The sequence below is a fragment of the Macadamia integrifolia genome, chromosome 9, assembly GCF_013358625.1.
Source record: "Macadamia integrifolia cultivar HAES 741 chromosome 9, SCU_Mint_v3, whole genome shotgun sequence".
NCBI lineage: Eukaryota > Viridiplantae > Streptophyta > Magnoliopsida > Proteales > Proteaceae > Macadamia > Macadamia integrifolia.
The window spans coordinates 16,213,075-16,230,613 of NC_056565.1; the positions used below are offsets into that span (position 1 = coordinate 16,213,075).

Here is a 17,539-nt window from a genome sequence, read left to right on the forward strand (position 1 = left end):
GCTCATGAAGTGGGAAACCCTCTCCCATCTGTAAATTCTGGAGCCTTTTTACTATGATTCGTCCACCAATGTGCTGGTTCTGTTTTCACAACAAAGAAAGTTGTAGCTAGAGCATCCACATAACAACCATTCTGTCCAGCCCCGGTATGGTGATGTTGTTCAAAGAATACACTGACTAGAGCATTATTGCGAAAATTACCAGAGCTTCCAGTTATTCTCCCAATAAAACAAAATTCCCTGAATGTGAAAGCACAAACGTTACCCCTAGCTTGATTTACAATCCAACTGGAGGGGTAACCATTCTTCACATCTGGGTAAATCGCAGCCTCAGGTATTGAAACTTCTCGTTGTAGATCAATACCTATTCCACTTTCATTCATATCAAATTGCACCATACTAAGAGGATTACACGTGTGCCAATCCTTATTATAATACCTTAATATATCATCAAAAAAGAGCCTCGGTCCTGAAAACTTGGTAGCAATAAACTCAAACTTCACATATGTCCCCATCTCGTTAACAAAGATTCGATTCATCCTTTGCAAAAATCCCAAGAAGTCGGCTCTTCCACCTAACACCCGAGAAGGGGTGAACTTGACATCTTCTAGCTTTATGCTTAAGTTGTTGCTGGCATTAATAATGTTGGTGTTTGGTTCTTCAGGAGCACTTAAGGACTTCTCAAATATACCCTCGCCATTGGCATAGACAAACCAAAACCCTTTATCCTCATTAATAAGGGTATGTTTACCAATTACTCGAAGTTTCACCATGATCTCATTGGGCAAGGTGACATGAACTCTCGTCAAAATACCCTTGAACATCCCTACCATTGGAATATTGAAGTACCCATATAAGATGGACTTACCGTCAATGTTATCAATTGATTTTGCACCTATCTCCTTGTGCTTGAGTTGAGCCACACCTGTTGTTGAATCGTGAAAGATAGCTGGGAGATCATCTATGTTCATCAGACCAAAAGCTTTGACTATAACACTGGCATCGATAAATAAGTGGGACTCCATAAAATCTCTTAAGATAATTAGATTCTTAATGAGATCCATAGGAGTACCTGGACTCGTTTCCATGCCAATGGTTAAGCCAGTGCGTTGGTGAAATATAGTTGCAATGGAGATGAGTATCTCGTTGGTGGTTCCTAAGAAAGTGGCACCGAATTCTTTGTTAAGGATCAGATCACGTACCATCAAGAAAAAACTCAGGATTAAACTTCCCAGTGGTTCAAGACCAAAGAAAATGAGTATTCTCTTCATTGCCATTGTGACCGAAGTGATCGTTATTCGAAATTGTTCCCAATTCCATCTTTTACTCTTCTTTTGCAGCAACTCATTAAGCACATCATTCTTCTTCGCCAATTCAGCCTTTGTATTATCGAGGAGTCTTTGCAATTCGTTCACCTCTTGCGGCTTTGGTAACGGTACATTTGAGAAACCAAAAGTGTCCAATGGAACCACCGTTTCTAGGAGGAGGAAATCAAAGTCTTCAAGGTTGTATTCACCATTGACGTTGCGCTTTGGGACATGTACAATAGCCTTTCCTTGACGGTTAACTCGAAAATCCCTTGAAAATAAGAAGCTTTTGAAATCATCACCCTTCGGCCCATCATAGACGACATCTGTATTCCGTGTCAATTGTAATTGTGCAGAAGATATCTTCAGGTCGATTGAGAAGACCTCTAAATCTGCACTCACAAAAAAATTATCACTTTCCGACCAGCTCATATTTATTTCTTAATAAACGAAAACACAGACGAGGCTGAAGGTCACCTTGGTCCTTTATATAGGTAGCAGCCAAAGAGGAATATGATTTGTCCTCCCCATATGTGGCGTAAGGGAAAGAGAGAGAAACAAAGAGAGGAGCAACCGAGCAAGAATATGATTTCTTCTTAATGAATCTTCATGGTTATTCCTAAATTTCTTCGTAAGCAAAAGGAAAAAGAAAAGAAATGTAGAACGAAGACGTAAACGGGAGGAAACAGCTTTGAATGTTGCTTTTGCTCAGCTATGGAATGACTTTGTTCGGTAATTTAATGGTTACTTTTTGTAAGAGAAAGGTTTCACTTGGTTTCGAAAGCATTTTATATGGTATCAATTTTTGTACTAACCATCTGAACAACCCATGGATGGGTCATCATATCACTGAATATTACATTGGTATTTGATATCAGGAAGAAAACAAACAGTCATCCACTTGAACTATAAGAATATATTTTCTTAAATCTTTTGTTTTCAACCTTAAGATATCAACATAGGTCTGGTTTAAAGAACTTGGCTTCAGGGGCTTCTAGAAGGCAAACATAATACTTAAATACTTACTAGTTTACAAGACTTTTGTTTTAGGTAAGAATTTTTTGAAAAGTTTAAATACAAGGAAATGAGCGAAATTGAAGTATTTCCACAGTGAATGATAGGTATATAGAGTTTTTGAGCCAGCATATTTCCCACTCATGGTATTGTAGCTCTAGGAGTGACCTACGAAGTTAGGAGTTGAGGCTCCTTTCTAAGTGTAGCTACAGAAATTAAGGGTTGTAACTAATGATATTAAGCAGTGGTCGGTGCTACCTGCTATAGTGTGTCTATAAAGTTGTATTATATATCATACCCTAGCCAAATTTGGGTTATAGTTCAAGCGATCATTTGCAATGTGAACATTGTAAAATTAGTGGACCACATATATTTTGTCTGGTTGATGTTTGTATGTGAATTTATGCGTTGAGTCTGAATAGTTATGTGATGGTGGTAAATGAGTGGCGACTCCCCATCACATAGCAACAATAGTGGATGCGAGGAATGTGTGAGATCTTCCAATCGGTCAGAAAGTTAAATCCATCATTGATTCACCCCCTCTTAGTGATTTTCTAAATTCAACAAATGTCTTAAACAAAGCTCCCCCAAGAAAAAGAAGTTGCAAGAAACCCAAGGGGGTAGCGCAGTTGGTGAGTCGTAAACTAGAACGTCTTAAGTTCGACTCCCACTAGGCACACCTTGGACCACTCACACTGGGGTATTTAGTGCTCTTCACTGCTTTCAGTGAAAATTGAATGGTTCTCATTCAGCCCCGGTATAACCCCGGTCCATGCTGTTGTGGGGTCAATATGGGCCCACGGGACTACTTAGGCTGAAGGCCTGGATACCCGTTGTTAGTAAAAAAAAAAAAAAAAAAAACATAGTTTCAAGAATTGGTCAATCCTGATTGGAGTCAGCTGGCACGGACCCAATTCCTACCTATCCTAATCGCCGATGTCTGAATCGGAATCGGATCAGTCAACTCCTAGGCAACCTCTTATATGGAATAATGGATATGTCTATAACGGATGTATGTACACATATTTCATACAGGCCCAAGTAGCCCATAAAAAGCATAAGCCCAATTGGCCCAAGCCCATGAACAAATGAGTATTCAGAAAAACAGATTTACGTTCATTTCATGTATTGCCAAGTTATAGATATGATTGATATAAAGCAACCAAGAAACTATAACTCTAATAGCGGCAATCCTTGCATCCTTTGCAAATATATCAAAGAAATCTATATTCTTCTTTTGCCTAAATTCGTTAATCAATAATAGCCCAACAATAGAAAATCGAAATAATTTGTACCCAAACTAGATCGAAACCAAACCTCCCATTATGGAGACAACTTCAACCAATTTCACCTCGAAACCGATTCAACCCAACCTACCGTTTGACACCCCTACTCCAAAGTGTAACACTCTAACTGTTACTCGCATCATCATATTTCTTCCTCCCCCAACTTTACCAACTATAGTCCTAACTAACTCATTGCTTCTCATAAATGGGAGACACTAAGGGCCCGTTTGATAACATTTCTGAAGTTTCTGTTTCAAGAAATGGCAGAAACAAAAAATTTTCGTTTCTAGAAACAGAAACGGAATTGAAGATGTTTGATAAGTCATGTTTCTGGAAGTCGATAGTAACCAGCAAAAGAATGGCCACGAGTTGTTTCCAGAAATGACGAAACAAGTCGTTTCTTGAACAATAAATAGATAGAAATTTCTATTTCTATTTCTGAAAACAAGTGAAACGAAACAGTTTTATCAAATGTTTTTTTTTCCGTTTCTGCCATTTCTGGACACAGAAACGGCAGCAACGAGTTTCTTGAAACGTTATCAAACGGGCCCTAAGGCACCGTTTGACAACTTTCCGTTTCTACCATTTCTGCATTTTTTTTGTTCTCAGAAACAGAGAAACAACCTAAAAATTGTTTGATTAAGTTGTTCTGTTTCACCCGTTTCTAGAAACATAAATCAAAATTTATGCCTATTTACGATTCTAGAAATGACTTTGGCGAAACAAGTCCAACCTATTTCGTCGTTTCTAGAAACGAATTTGAGAGGAAAAAAAAAAGGCTGTTGTGCCCAATAAATCTCTCAACTATTTAAACATAAAACGAAGGAACCGAACCCTCTCTTCCTTTTGGGTATCCGATGATATTATTAGGTTTTTTTAGTGGCATTATGTCTGCAAAAAAACGTTTCGAGAAATAGGTTTATCAAACACTAAAAAAATTTGTTTTTGTCTCCGAAAAGGTAAAAAGTCGCTTCGATTGTTTCTACACACAGAAATAGCAGAAACATTATCAAACGATGCCTAAGATTTTGCTAATCAAACATGAAACTTCAATCGAAGATTCATCTTACATTAAGAACTCTAATAATTGAAATTCCCAAGTACCAGTGATCAGTGTAGTTGGTCTGAGAGGATGAGAACTATGCAGTCCTACCCTATGAATATTTGTATTGTTGGATCAAGTGTGCCCCTTCATTAGAAAAATAGAATAATAATAATAATAACACTGACAGTGTCACGAGTTGTCTCTAACTGCTCTCTTCAACCCTTCTTTAAGGCATTATAAGGATATATTTACTCTCATTTTATTTTTTTGGTAAGGTATTTACTGTCATTTATATGGTACGTACGTGTGCAATGTGAGGGGCTTGACAGGTAACGGCCTTGATTTCATCAAAGATGTTGTAGAAGAGTCCTAAAGTGATGGAGATATTTATCCCAAGGTGGTTTTTCCATTGGAAATTTGTAGTGGTTAAAGTGCCTCCGAAAGCGTCTTACCTAGATTCCCTTTGACACCACCTTCCTTGGGGCTCCCACCCTCTTTGGAGTGGAAATGGCTTGTGGAGGCCCCTAGGAGTTATTCCCACTCCAAAGGATATGGGGACACCCTTTGTTATCTGGAAAAAAAAAAAAGTGACAGAGATATCCTTGTCACTACTTTATCTTAGGTACGAAAACTTCATATTAGTTTTGAATTCTAGTTGCTCATTATATATGTGTTTAAACATGATCGTTTTGCTATATATCATACATATGATAGTGGCTCTGTCAAAATAGAAAATACTATTGAAAACAAGGTTGTCGGGATTGGGATAGCATGTATTCACATGTTTGATAGGTTGTGTGAATTTTAACTAGTATAGGACATGCCCAACTCTTAAGTAATATGATTTTACTGGGAACATTGGATTCGAGAGGTTTTCATATGTTCATTTGAAAGTAGAGATCTTATGGTCGTGATATAGGTACAATGTTTGGAAAACTATAAAAACTTACAGGGAGTATTAAAACAGGTGGAGCTATTGTTGAAACTCATACAAGAAGTACGAGTGGAGGATATATATTATACATTGTTCAATTGATGAACAAGTGCAAGTGTAAGAAGAAGCATGTCTTCCACTTCGTATTTAGTGAATAACAGTGATCTCTTAGAGTAGGTTGTAGCAGTAGGCGATGAGTAGTATGGAACACCCCGAATGGAGATATGGGCTATGACAATTTAGGATATGGTGAAAAAGAAAGGACACCATAGGTGGGGGTGTGGGCCATGTTGATTGGGTATGCTAGATACTAGATATGAAGAGACAATAACGGATGTTGAAGAATTGATAACATTGGCCATCTTCAGGATGGCTTGCAAAATTCACAATCGAGGTGGATTTTATGTCCTATATTATGTAATGGTTCATATAATTACTAGTGGGCTTGTATATGTCAGATTTTGAATCTTACATTTATGATACTGAAATTATAATTATGTGAGAATTATGGGTTTCTATATTATTTATGTAACAGTAGACACAAACAACAGGAGATCTCATTCTCGGTCAATTGTTTTCAAATGTGATTATTAATCAGATCCATCAAAAAATGTGAAATATAGTAGATAAATAATAGTTGGAAAATGATTTATAGTACTGCGTTCTTATTTCTTAGTTCTTACCATCCATTTTATCACTGCCGTCAAAGTGTCATACTCACACCAGCTCGTCAATAAATATAACCATTGGATTAGATGAGCAGATTTTGTCCTTATCTTTCTGTTTTTTCTAATAAAGCAGATTATGGTTTTAGTTTGTGTTGATTAAATTTCTTTCCAAATTGGTTAATTGGTGGCTTTTCTGGTTTTCCCTTTTAATGTTCAACTCAACATTCCACTGTTCTTCTACCAGAAAAATTTAAAAAGAAAAGAAACAATTTCCTCTGTTCTTGGGAAAGCTTATTTCTGTATGAATCATGATCTTGAGGCTAATTTTTTTACATAAACCAGGAGATAGGGTGGACGAATCACTACCACAAATCTCCTTCAGAAGCAACTGTGCTTCAAATTTGTCACTTTATAAATTTAGATGTTGTTTACAGTGATTGTCTTGATTCAAGATCCCTGGTTAATTTGCCTGGATTATATCATCAGTGAGTGTGGTTGTAACTCTGTTGGGAAAGAATTGCATAACCTTTCTTTAATTTAGTGGAAAGTAAATTTAACTGAACAAAATCTCTTTGAAACCCTCTCCCCAACTCATCAAAATGGTTTGCAATGAAGCAGTGAGGTGCATTGGAGCTCCTTTAGCGATTTTGGTCAGTCAGCCTCTGTCTTGGGCTCCTGCTTCAGATTGGCTGGATCATGAATGATGATCAAAATCATCTGTTTTTCTCATCCCTGTTTTTCCTTGTTTTGCTACCTGCAAAATGCGACACGTGGACAACAAGGAGACCAACGGTCAAGATTGGGTGATGATTATTACATCCGGTGCGTTGGTCTTAAAGTTGTCCACGTGTCGCGTTCTGCAGGTAGCAAAACAAGGAAAAACAGGGACGGGAAAAACAGAGGACTATTTTCCCATGAGTGATCCCATAGGGCTTCAGCCGTTCAACTAGCCCCACATCTTTGGGTCTTTTCGTCCATTTGTCATATCATTGCTTGTTGTGCATTTTTAACATAACAGATTGACTTAGACTAAAATTTAACATTTGATTAAACTAAACCCCATTGCGCTCTCTCACATGAGGTAATAAAATGATCACCACACCCCGCCCTTTGGATATGCTCGAGCTCTCCCATTAACCCTACACTGGCGCATGAGCCACATAGCTTGATGGCAAATCCTTTCCTATATATGATAAAGAGTCATTAAGAGTAAAAATGAATTAATAAATTGATACGAGAATTCCTAATATACAGTGTTTTATACATAGTTAGATTACATCATTTTCTCTTCACGTGCTCACGAAATGGGAAATCCTCTCCCTTCTATAAATTCCGGAGCCTTTTTTCTATGATTCGTCCACCAATGTGCTGGTTCTGTTTTCACAGTAAAGAAAATTGTCGGTAGAGCATCCACATAACAACCATTCTGTCCAGCCCCGAGATGGTGGTGTTGTTCAAAGAATACACTGACAAGAGCATTATTGCGAAAATTGCCAAAGCCTTCCATTATCCTCCCAATAAAACAAAATTCCCTGAATGTGAAAGCACAAACGTTACCCCTTGCTTGATTTACAATCCAACTGTAGGGGTAACCATCATTCACATCTGGGTATAACTCAGCCTCAGGTATTGAAACTTCTCGTTGTAGATCAATATCTATTCCACTTTCATTCATGTCAAATTGCACCATACTAAGAGGATCAGTCGTGTGCCAATCCTTATCATAATACCTTAGTGTATTATCAAAAAAGAGCCTCGGTCTTGAAAACTTGGTAGCAATAAACTCAAACTTGACATATGCCCCCATCTCGTTAACAAAGGTTCGATTCATCCTTCGCAAAAATTCCAAGAAGTCGGCTCTTCTACCTAACACCCGAGAAGGGGTGAACTTGACATCTTCTAGCTTTATGCTTACGTTGTTGCTGGTATTAATAATGTTGGTGTTTGATTCTTCGGGAGCACTTAAGGACTTCTCAAATATACCCTCACCATTGGCATAGATAAACCAAAACCCTTTATCCTCATTAATAAGGGTATGTTTACCAATTACTCGAAGTTTCACCATGATCTCATCTGGCAATGTGACATGAACTCTTGTCAAAATACCCTTGAACATCCCTACCATTGGAATGTTGAAATACCCATATAAGATGGACTTACTGTCGATGTTATCAATTGATTTTGCACCTATCTCCTTATGCTTGAGTTGAGCCACACCTGTTGCTGAATCGTGAAAGATAGCTGGGAGATCATCCATGTTCATCAGACCGAAAGCTTTGACTATAACACTGGCATCGATAAATAAGTGGGACTCCATAAAATCTCTTGAGATATTTAGAGTCTTAATGAGATCCACAGGAGTACCTGGACTCGTTTCCATGCCAATGGTTAAGCCAGTGCGTTGGTGAAATATGGTTGCAATGGAGATGAGTATCTCGTTGGTGGTTCCTAAGAAAGTGGCACCGAATTCTTTGTTAAGGATAAGATCATGTAACATTAAGAAAAAGCTCAAGATTAAACTTCCCGGTGGTTCAAGACCAAAGAAAATGAGTATTCTCTTCATTGCCTCCGTGACCGAACTGATTGTCATTCGAAATTGTTCCCAATTCCATGTTTTATTCTTCTTTCCCAGCAACTCATTAAGCACATCATTCTTCTTTGCCAATTCAGCCTCGGTATCATCAAGGAGTCTCTGCAATTCGTTCACTTCTTCAGGTTTCGGTAATGGTACATTTGAGAAACCAAAAGGGTCCAATGGAACCACCGTTTCTAGAAGGAAGAAATCAAAGTCTTCAAGGTTGTATTCACCATTGTCGTTGCGCTTTGGGACACGTACAATAGCCTTTCCCTGACAATTGACTTGAAAATCCCTTGAGAACAAGAAGCTTTTGAAATCATCATCCTCCGGCCCATCATAGACGACGTCTGTGGTTTGTGTCAATTGTAATGGTTCAGAAGATATCTGCAGGTCGATTGAGAAGACCTTTAACTCTGCACTCACAAAAAAATTATCACTTTCCGACCAGCAGCTCATATTTCTCAATGAAAGGAAACACAGACAAGGCCGAAGGTCACCTTGCTCCTTTATATAGGTAGCAGCCAAAGAGGTATATATTTTCCATTTCAAACCCAGGAACTGGTATTGGAGTTGATCCGGTCTCAATGACTTTGTCCTCCCCATATGTGACGCCTGGGAGAGGGAGAGAAACAAAGGGAGACAAAGTGAGGAGCAATCGAGCAAGAATATGTGTTCTTCTTAATGAATCTTCGTGGTTATTCCTCTATTGACCGGGTTGAAATCGTCTGCAATTCCGATCTCGTACAATTCTGTGCAATACCACCTTCAGGCGGTGACACGTGTATTGATACCGATACAATGGTCTAGATCTGGTACAACTAATAAAACATTAAATCAGTGAAGAGGCATTTAAATCAGATCTGGACCATTGCATTGGTATCAATACACGTGTCACCCCCTGAAGGTGGTATTTCACGGAATTGTACGAGATCGGAATTGCAGATGATTTTTTCCCCTATTAAACGCTTTGTTCAGTAATTTAATAATGGTTACTTTTTGTAAAAAAAAGGTTTGACTTGGTTATATGATTTAGGAAGCATTTTGTATGGTATCAGGTACAATTATTTTAGAATATTTATCAGATCATTTGTTTTTTTTAATCAAGATGCCCAGGTTAGTTTACGTGTCCTTTGATTAATCTCTGTGTGCCTTTCCACATAATTTTCAATTCGTCCTGACCATCTGAGCAATATCATTTAATATTATATTGGTATTTGTTATCAAGAAATAGTCGTCCACTCTTATTAAAAAAAAAAGAAAAGAAATATTCTTCCACTTGAACTATAAGAATTTTTTTTTTTTGAATCATTTGTTTTCGACCTTAAGATATGAACATACGTCCGGTTTAAAGAACTTGGCTTCTAGAAGGCAAACATAATGCTTAACTACTTATTTATTGTTTATACAATTTTTTTTTTTTTTTGTAAGAATTTTTTGAAAATTTTAAATATAAGGAAAAGAGAGAAATTGAAGTATTTCTATAGTGAATGATACGTATATAGAGTTTTTGTGCCAGCATGTTCTCCAATCATGGTATTGTAGCTCTAGGAGTGACCTATGAAGTTAGGAGCAGTAGAGGCTCCTTTCTAAGCGTAGCTACAAAAATTAAGGGTTGTAACTAATGATATTAAGTTGTAGTCGGTGCTGCCTGCTATGGGTTTCGATAAAGTTGTATTATATATCATACTGTAGCTAAATTTGGGTTATAGTTTAAGCAATCATTTGCAACGTGAACATTGTAAAATTAGTGAACCACATATATTTTGTCTTGTTGATGTTTGTATGTGAGTTTGTGCGTTGAGTATGAATATTTATGTAATAAATAGTTACAATCTTTAGAATGTAATCTTTTCTCTTTTGTAGGTTTTTCTTTTGGGTTTTGCGAGTGTCAGAATGATTTGTATCTCATGGGTTGGGGTAAGGCGGGCTACGTCCCCTCCCCCCCCCCTTTATTTCTTCATATTTTCTTTATCTTATTTAATAAAATTTTAGGGGCTTCCTTGAGTCCAGAAAATATTCGGGTTAAAAAAAAAAAAAAAATGAGTGGTGACTCCCCATCACATAGCAATGATAGTGGATGTGTGGAATGTGTGAGATTTTCCAATCGGTTAGAAAGTTGTGAAAGATTCATCATTGATTCACCCCCTCGTAGTGATTTTCCGAGTTCAAAAAATGACTTAAATAAAGCTCTCCCAAGAAGGAGTTGCAAATGAGTGAGCATAGTTTCAAGAATCGGTCAATCCTGATTGGAGTCAGCTAACACCGACCCAATTCCTACCTAACCTAATCGTTGATGTCTAAATCAGAATCGGATCAGTCAACTCCTTGGCATCATCTTATATTCTCATTTTTCTTTTATTCAAAGAAAACCAAGAACATTACATATTAATCAAACTGTTAATAGATAAGTTCTCATATGAGATCCTAATTCTACGATCCATAGCCTTATATGCAAACCTCTTAACAAGTTGGACAAGGTCATCGTTTTTTACACAAAAGGTAGGTTTAGAGAAGTAACTGTCCAATTCAATTCTACTCGATAATGTGGTCCATGGCCACTTCAAAAAACTGTTCAGCTTCATTAGATGTTCAAGTTCTTCCAGATCAATCCAAATTCTATCCACGTCTCTTCCTTGCTTTATAGATTCTCCTACGCCATGTAGTACTCCTTGGGCTGCTCCCTCAAAAGCCTTTCCTATCATTGCAAAATTTGCAATTAAAAATAAGCAAATATTTTGAGTACAAAGGGCAGTTACCCATCCTGAGATGTTAAGAGACCAGTTTGACATTGCAGTTACGATCAGAACATGTTCATTTAAAAAAATTTGTTGAGATAAATTGGAAGATATTGGTTCCCTAACAATCATTAAATAGGCAGTAGATGGCAGTCCCAGATGTAAAGAAAACCATTGGTGTACTTGGTTTATTACAAGAATAGGATCCGGGGATTTTGAAGTTATAAAAACCATGTTCCTATGCTTCCATAGAAAATAACAAGTTTTGATAAAACCAGTAAAGAACCTGACTAAGTCAGCCTTAGGAATCGTACCCGAATTAAATAGATACATTATTAAAGCATTGAAAGATGAAAATCGGAAAAACTCTACTTTTAAACCCAATGGACCCATTGCCTAGATCATTTTCGTGAAATCACAGGTAAGGAAAACATGTTGAGTGTTTTCTTGTTCCCTATGAGAAAGGTCACAAGTGGTGTCTAAATCCAACCATTTGTGCAGAGTCTCTTTAGAGGGGAGTCCTTCCATAGCCAATCTTCAAAAGAACAGCTTAAATTTAGGGTGAATTTTGAGTTTCCAAAAAAATCGCCACCATTGAGAGCATAGAAACAAACAAGAACATCTGTTAGAACACCCACATGTATTAGTATGCAAACAATTTGTAAGGAATTGAGCAGCTATCTTTGTAGTTAATACCCCTTTCTTTGATACATGACATCACCATTTATCAGTATTAGGAGCTATAGGAAGCTTGGAAATCAACCTTGCTATATGGATAGGCATAATAGAAGATAATAAGGATGCATTCCATTGATGACCTACCAACAAGGCACTAACATTTTCAATCTGAAAAGAATTTGTTTGGTGTGTTAGAATTAAGACACGATTAGTTTCAGAATTAAAAATCCAAGGATCATGCCATACCAAAGTATTAGTCCCATTACCCACTCTTCGATAAATCATGTGCTCTAAGGTAGGGAGAATACTTACAATGGCATTCCAACAAGTGGATCCCCTAGATTTAAGAGTATGGGGGTCAAAAATGGATCTGTTGTGGAAATACTTAGCCTTGAGCATGCAGGCCCATAGACTTTGAGGGTTGGTAAGAAGTCGCCATCCTTGTTTGAGAAGGAAGGATTTGTTCTGAGTTTCAGAGATGTAATCCCAAACCTCCCATCCTTTTAGGTAGGCAAATCTTCTTTCACCCAATCAAGTGTACCCGTTTTTGTGAAGGGTAGTCACCATTCCAAAAATGTGAGTAAATCGAATCAAGCTTCTTGCAAGTAACTTTAGGTAGTGCAAAGCAAGACATTAAATACAATGGGATAGAAGATAAAGTTGATTGGATAAGAGTGGATCTACCCGCAAAGGTTAACAATTTAGCCTTCCAAGTGCTCAGTTTTTGTTCCACTCTATGAACCAAATTATTGAAGTTGGTCGATCTAGCCCTGTGGTGATACAAGGGCGTACCCAAATAACCTATATCAAGAGGCATCTCCTGGATTCCCATAGATTGACACAACACCATTTTTTCTGTTGGTGAAACATTAGCGCTAAAGGCCAAGCCACTTTTTGAGAAATTTATCGAAAGACCAAATAAGTCATTAAAAAGATCAAGAATACGCTTAATAGTGGATAAATCCTCATGAGTGGCTTTGCAAAAAATAAATGTGTCATCAGCAAAGAATAAATGAGAGATCTCAGGGCTGTCTAGAAATCTTAATACCTCTAAAGAGATTAAGATCCCTATAAGTACAAAGCAAACGAGATAGGCCCAAATAGCCCATTTTCAGATCAGATTCGTCATTCTAAAGCCGATCCCATTTTCAGCCCAAAACAGCTTAGTATCAGTTGAATCAGATCCTAGAGCACACCCTTTCATCATATGGAATAATGGATATGTATATACACTTATTTCATATAGGCCCAAATAGCCCATAATAATTATAAGCCCAATTGGCCCAAGCCCATGAACAAATCAGTATTCAGAAAAACAGATTTTACATTCATTTCATGTAATACCAACTTATAGATATGATTGATATAAAGCAACTAAGCAACTATAACTCTAACAGCGCCAGTCCTTGCAACCAGTGCAAATATATCAAAGAAATCTATATTCTTCTTTTGTCTAACTTCGTTAATCGATAATAGTCCTAGCTACCTCATTACTTCTCACAAATGGGAGACTAAGATTTTGCTAATCAAACATGAAACTTCAATTGAAGATTCATATTACATTAAGAACTCTAAGAATTGAAACTCACAAGTACCAGTGATCAATGTAATTGTTCTGAGAGGATGAGAACTACGCAATCCTACCCTAAGAATATTCATATTGTTGGACCAAGCATGTCCCTTCATTAGAAAATAGAATAATAATAATAATAATAATGACAATGTCACGAGTTGTCTCTAACTGCTCTCTTTAGCCCTTCTTTAAGCCATTATAAGGATATAGTTACTCTCATCTTTATTTTTTTTGGGGTGAGGTATTTACTCTCATTTACATGGTACGTGCGCATGCGATGTGAGGGGCTGGATAGTTAACGGCCTTGATTTCCTTTTTTCATGAATAAGGATACTCCTTCCATGCTCCCACTCCTCACTTGAGTATGAAAAGCAATCTTGAGGGTATTTTTGTTGTTACACCTCTAAGCTCCAATGCGTCACTATCCGCTTCTTAAACCAAAATTGGAACATTGCTCAACCTGGACCCACTGCACCCTCTGATACTGGAATGGAATGGGACAAGTCGAATTTAGAAGACAACAGGGGTGGGAAGTGGCAATGCACTGCCCCAGACCCTACATTGGTCACATACCAGACCAGCCCATAATTAGTGATGGATCAGCTTTAATTGCATCTCCCCACTTATATACTTTGAAGATGCTCTTCTTACAACATGAATTAGGGTTTCTTCTTACAATATGAATAGGGTTTTGTTAGGTATCCCTATTGAATTGTTTTTTTTACTCTCTTCCTTGTGGTCTAGTAGTTATGGTTTGAGGAATTGGAAATTTGGCCAAACCCCATTCTAATTCTGATTCTAATTTCAACTATTTGATGTTGGGGCTTCGACTACTGCAAGGTCTGAAGGGGCAAATGTATGCAGTCTTACCATTGCTTTGTAAGAGAGGCTTTTTTAAAGATAATTCAATGATGAATAATATTGAAAATAAGCAAGTAGTGAATCTAGTGTGCTAGGAAACTTCTGTTTGAAGAATAAGCGTTAAAAGGCCAGTGGATCGACTCCTATCACATGGATGTATCAGTTTACATTTAGTGTATTCCTCCCTCCCTATCATTCCACCTCCTCCTCATGTGTGTGTCTATTCACTCATAGCTCTTAGATTCATAGTGCTATTGCTAGCCCTTCCCTACCTTCTTAGCTCGATTGAGGAATTACTAATGAAATGCCAACCATTATCCTTTAGCAGCAATCGCCCTGATGGAATACCTTTCATCGAGCATCATAGTAGCAACGTCATAGGGCCCTAAAGAGCTCGTTCACGTTTAATGTTTGGTTGAATAATAGATCATGCGTCAAAATCAATACATGTTTTAAGAGTAAAATTCTAATGGGTAGTTCATTAAAAATTAGTAAACAAAAAAATTAAACCAGAAATTCATACATAATTTTTTTTTATGGATGGATAGAGATTCATATATGCATGCATGTGCACGTGCGGCATGGCTTAACATAGACCATTAATATAAAAGGAAAGAAATCACCACTAGTTCACCAATCACTTCCACTCCTAATTAACAACATGATCAACATCTTTCTAATTAAATCACTAAAAAATGAAAAACCCCACCTGTGGTTTTATGGTTATTAATGTGAAATGGAGGCACGAGCCACGCGAGCAGAATTCGACCTTGCTATCGGTGGCTTACCGGAGGCCCTGGCCTTATGCATTGAGCTTAAATTTGCCAATCTCGATGTCGCCGGAATTTGACATGATTCAACTAAGACAGCCGGAGTACCGACACCGGCGCCACGACATTGATCAGGCAATTGTTTAACTGGATGAGGCCCTACACTCACTGCCTTCTCACATCTGCAACTCAACAATCCATTTCCCTTCCTTCTAATGTTACTATTGGCACCACCAGCATTGGCAATAATCTTCTCAGATTCTCTTTCATGCTCTGATGTCGCCGTCGAATAGTTTGTGACACTTCTCCGGTCGAACCCTTCTGCTGTTGTAACACTCCAATCAATACTAACCTCACTAGGCTCATAAAATTCAGTTGGGGCAGTTGAAGGGGTCATAGTTCCATCAAGGCTTCGCCGGAACTGTAACACTCCATTGCCATGTCCAAGAACTCGCCTTTCATCATTTCTTGAGAACTCATCGAAAGAATCTCTCCGGTGATACAATGGATACATTGTTGTCTGAGTTGAGAAGCTTTCAATTTCAAATAAGTCAGAGCTTGTGTCACTTGCTACATCATCATCTCCAGTAGTTGCTCGAGTTTTCGGACTCGTCGGAAAAGTGAAGCTCTGGGTTTCACTGTTGCCGGGAAATGACATCAGCAGCTGCCGTTGAAGCTCTGTAGACTTCCTTACCACTGATTCGTCCGATGGTCGGAAGACCTCTAGTGATTCCCTAGGTGGGTCTTCCAGATGAATTGCTAGCTTCCCTCCATTCGGGACTACAGGAGGATTTAGTATAGGGAAGGAGAAGCCACCACCACCCTCAGTAACCAACCTCCCGGAAGAGACTATACGGTGGCCGCACTCCGACGAAAAGTGGTTCCCAGACACTGATTTCAATTCTGTCCTTTCATCGATTGTCATACTTTTATCATCCACTTTTGCATTCTCCTTGGATACTTTTTCCACAGTAGCTAACTCCTTTGCTTTCTCCTTGGCTACTCTATCATGAGCACCTTCCCCTGTTGAAGAGCTCTGTTTCTTGGGATTCAAAGATCTGTTTGAACTACCTTTTGAATGAAATGGGCTCTTGGGATTTGATGATTTCTCGTCCACTTGAACAGATTTCTTACCAGAACAGGGACATCTTGTCCCAAAGAGCCACTTGATTGAAGGTCTTCTTCTCTTCCCATCCAAAGGTAGATTTCTCATAGAAACTGAGATTGATGAACCTGGTGGAATTGACAACAGACCAGACTGGCTGTTCCAGCTAGCTTCAGATGAAGCTGTTGGGGTTGCATGGAAGGATCCACTTCTGTAATTCTTCCCATGCCCATCAACAGATGAAACAGAAGAAACCCTTGAAACGGTAGAGAGGGCAGACCTATCAGGAATTCTTTCAAGATTTAAAGTAACAGTAGAAGTCTGCTTCTTCTCCTTCTGATCTCTACCTTCATTGAAGTACTTTTCAGCATCGAAGATGCTGATCTCTGTATCGTCAATTTGCCTCCTGAAACGTTCTTCAGCAAGCAGCTTGGGTTCTCCTGGTTTTGTATAGGAAGAGAATGAAATGTCTCTGAGGTGGGAATTTGGTGGAAATGATGTATAGGGAAGCGATGGTTCATTCTGTTCAAAAATGGGTTTTTGTGAAAGGCCACCATTAAAGGTCTCAGATACTGAAAATCTTTCCATCTCTCTGTCTCTCTGTCTCTCTCTCTCCTCTCCTTCCTCCTTTGTCCTCTCTTTCTGTCTCTCAGTAGAAACAAAAGCATGGGGAGAAAAAGAAAGCTCTGGGCACTTAAAGCTGAGTTAGCCTTCTGAAATTCTTTTTCTCAAGAGTGCTCTCTGTAATTCTGAATCGCTCAAGTAGAGTTTGGCAACAGTCCAACGGTTCAGTCCGGACACTACACGACTCGTCCAGTCATCCATGGTTTGAGGTATCGGTATCGCTAGTCATCGTATCGGTGAAATGGTATGAACAAGAAATAAAACAGTAAAAAAACCATTTTTAATGAAAATCAGGGGTAAAATTGTCTGATAGGGTCAATCTATGCCGATATCATAAAGGAAAGTGATGACCTCATCCAATAAC

At 38.2% G+C, this 17,539-nt stretch overlaps 1 protein-coding gene across 1 annotated transcript; it reads right to left on the bottom strand.

Annotated features, from left to right (window-relative positions):
* Positions 1-15,126: 15,126 nt before the first annotated feature.
* Positions 15,127-17,281, bottom strand: LOC122088474 (protein PHYTOCHROME KINASE SUBSTRATE 4-like). The gene has a single exon (XM_042657753.1). The coding sequence runs from the start codon at positions 17,137-17,139 to the stop codon at positions 15,403-15,405; it is 1,737 nt and encodes a 578-aa protein (XP_042513687.1). The 5' UTR covers positions 17,140-17,281; the 3' UTR covers positions 15,127-15,402.
* Between the last annotated feature and the right edge of the window lie 258 nt (positions 17,282-17,539).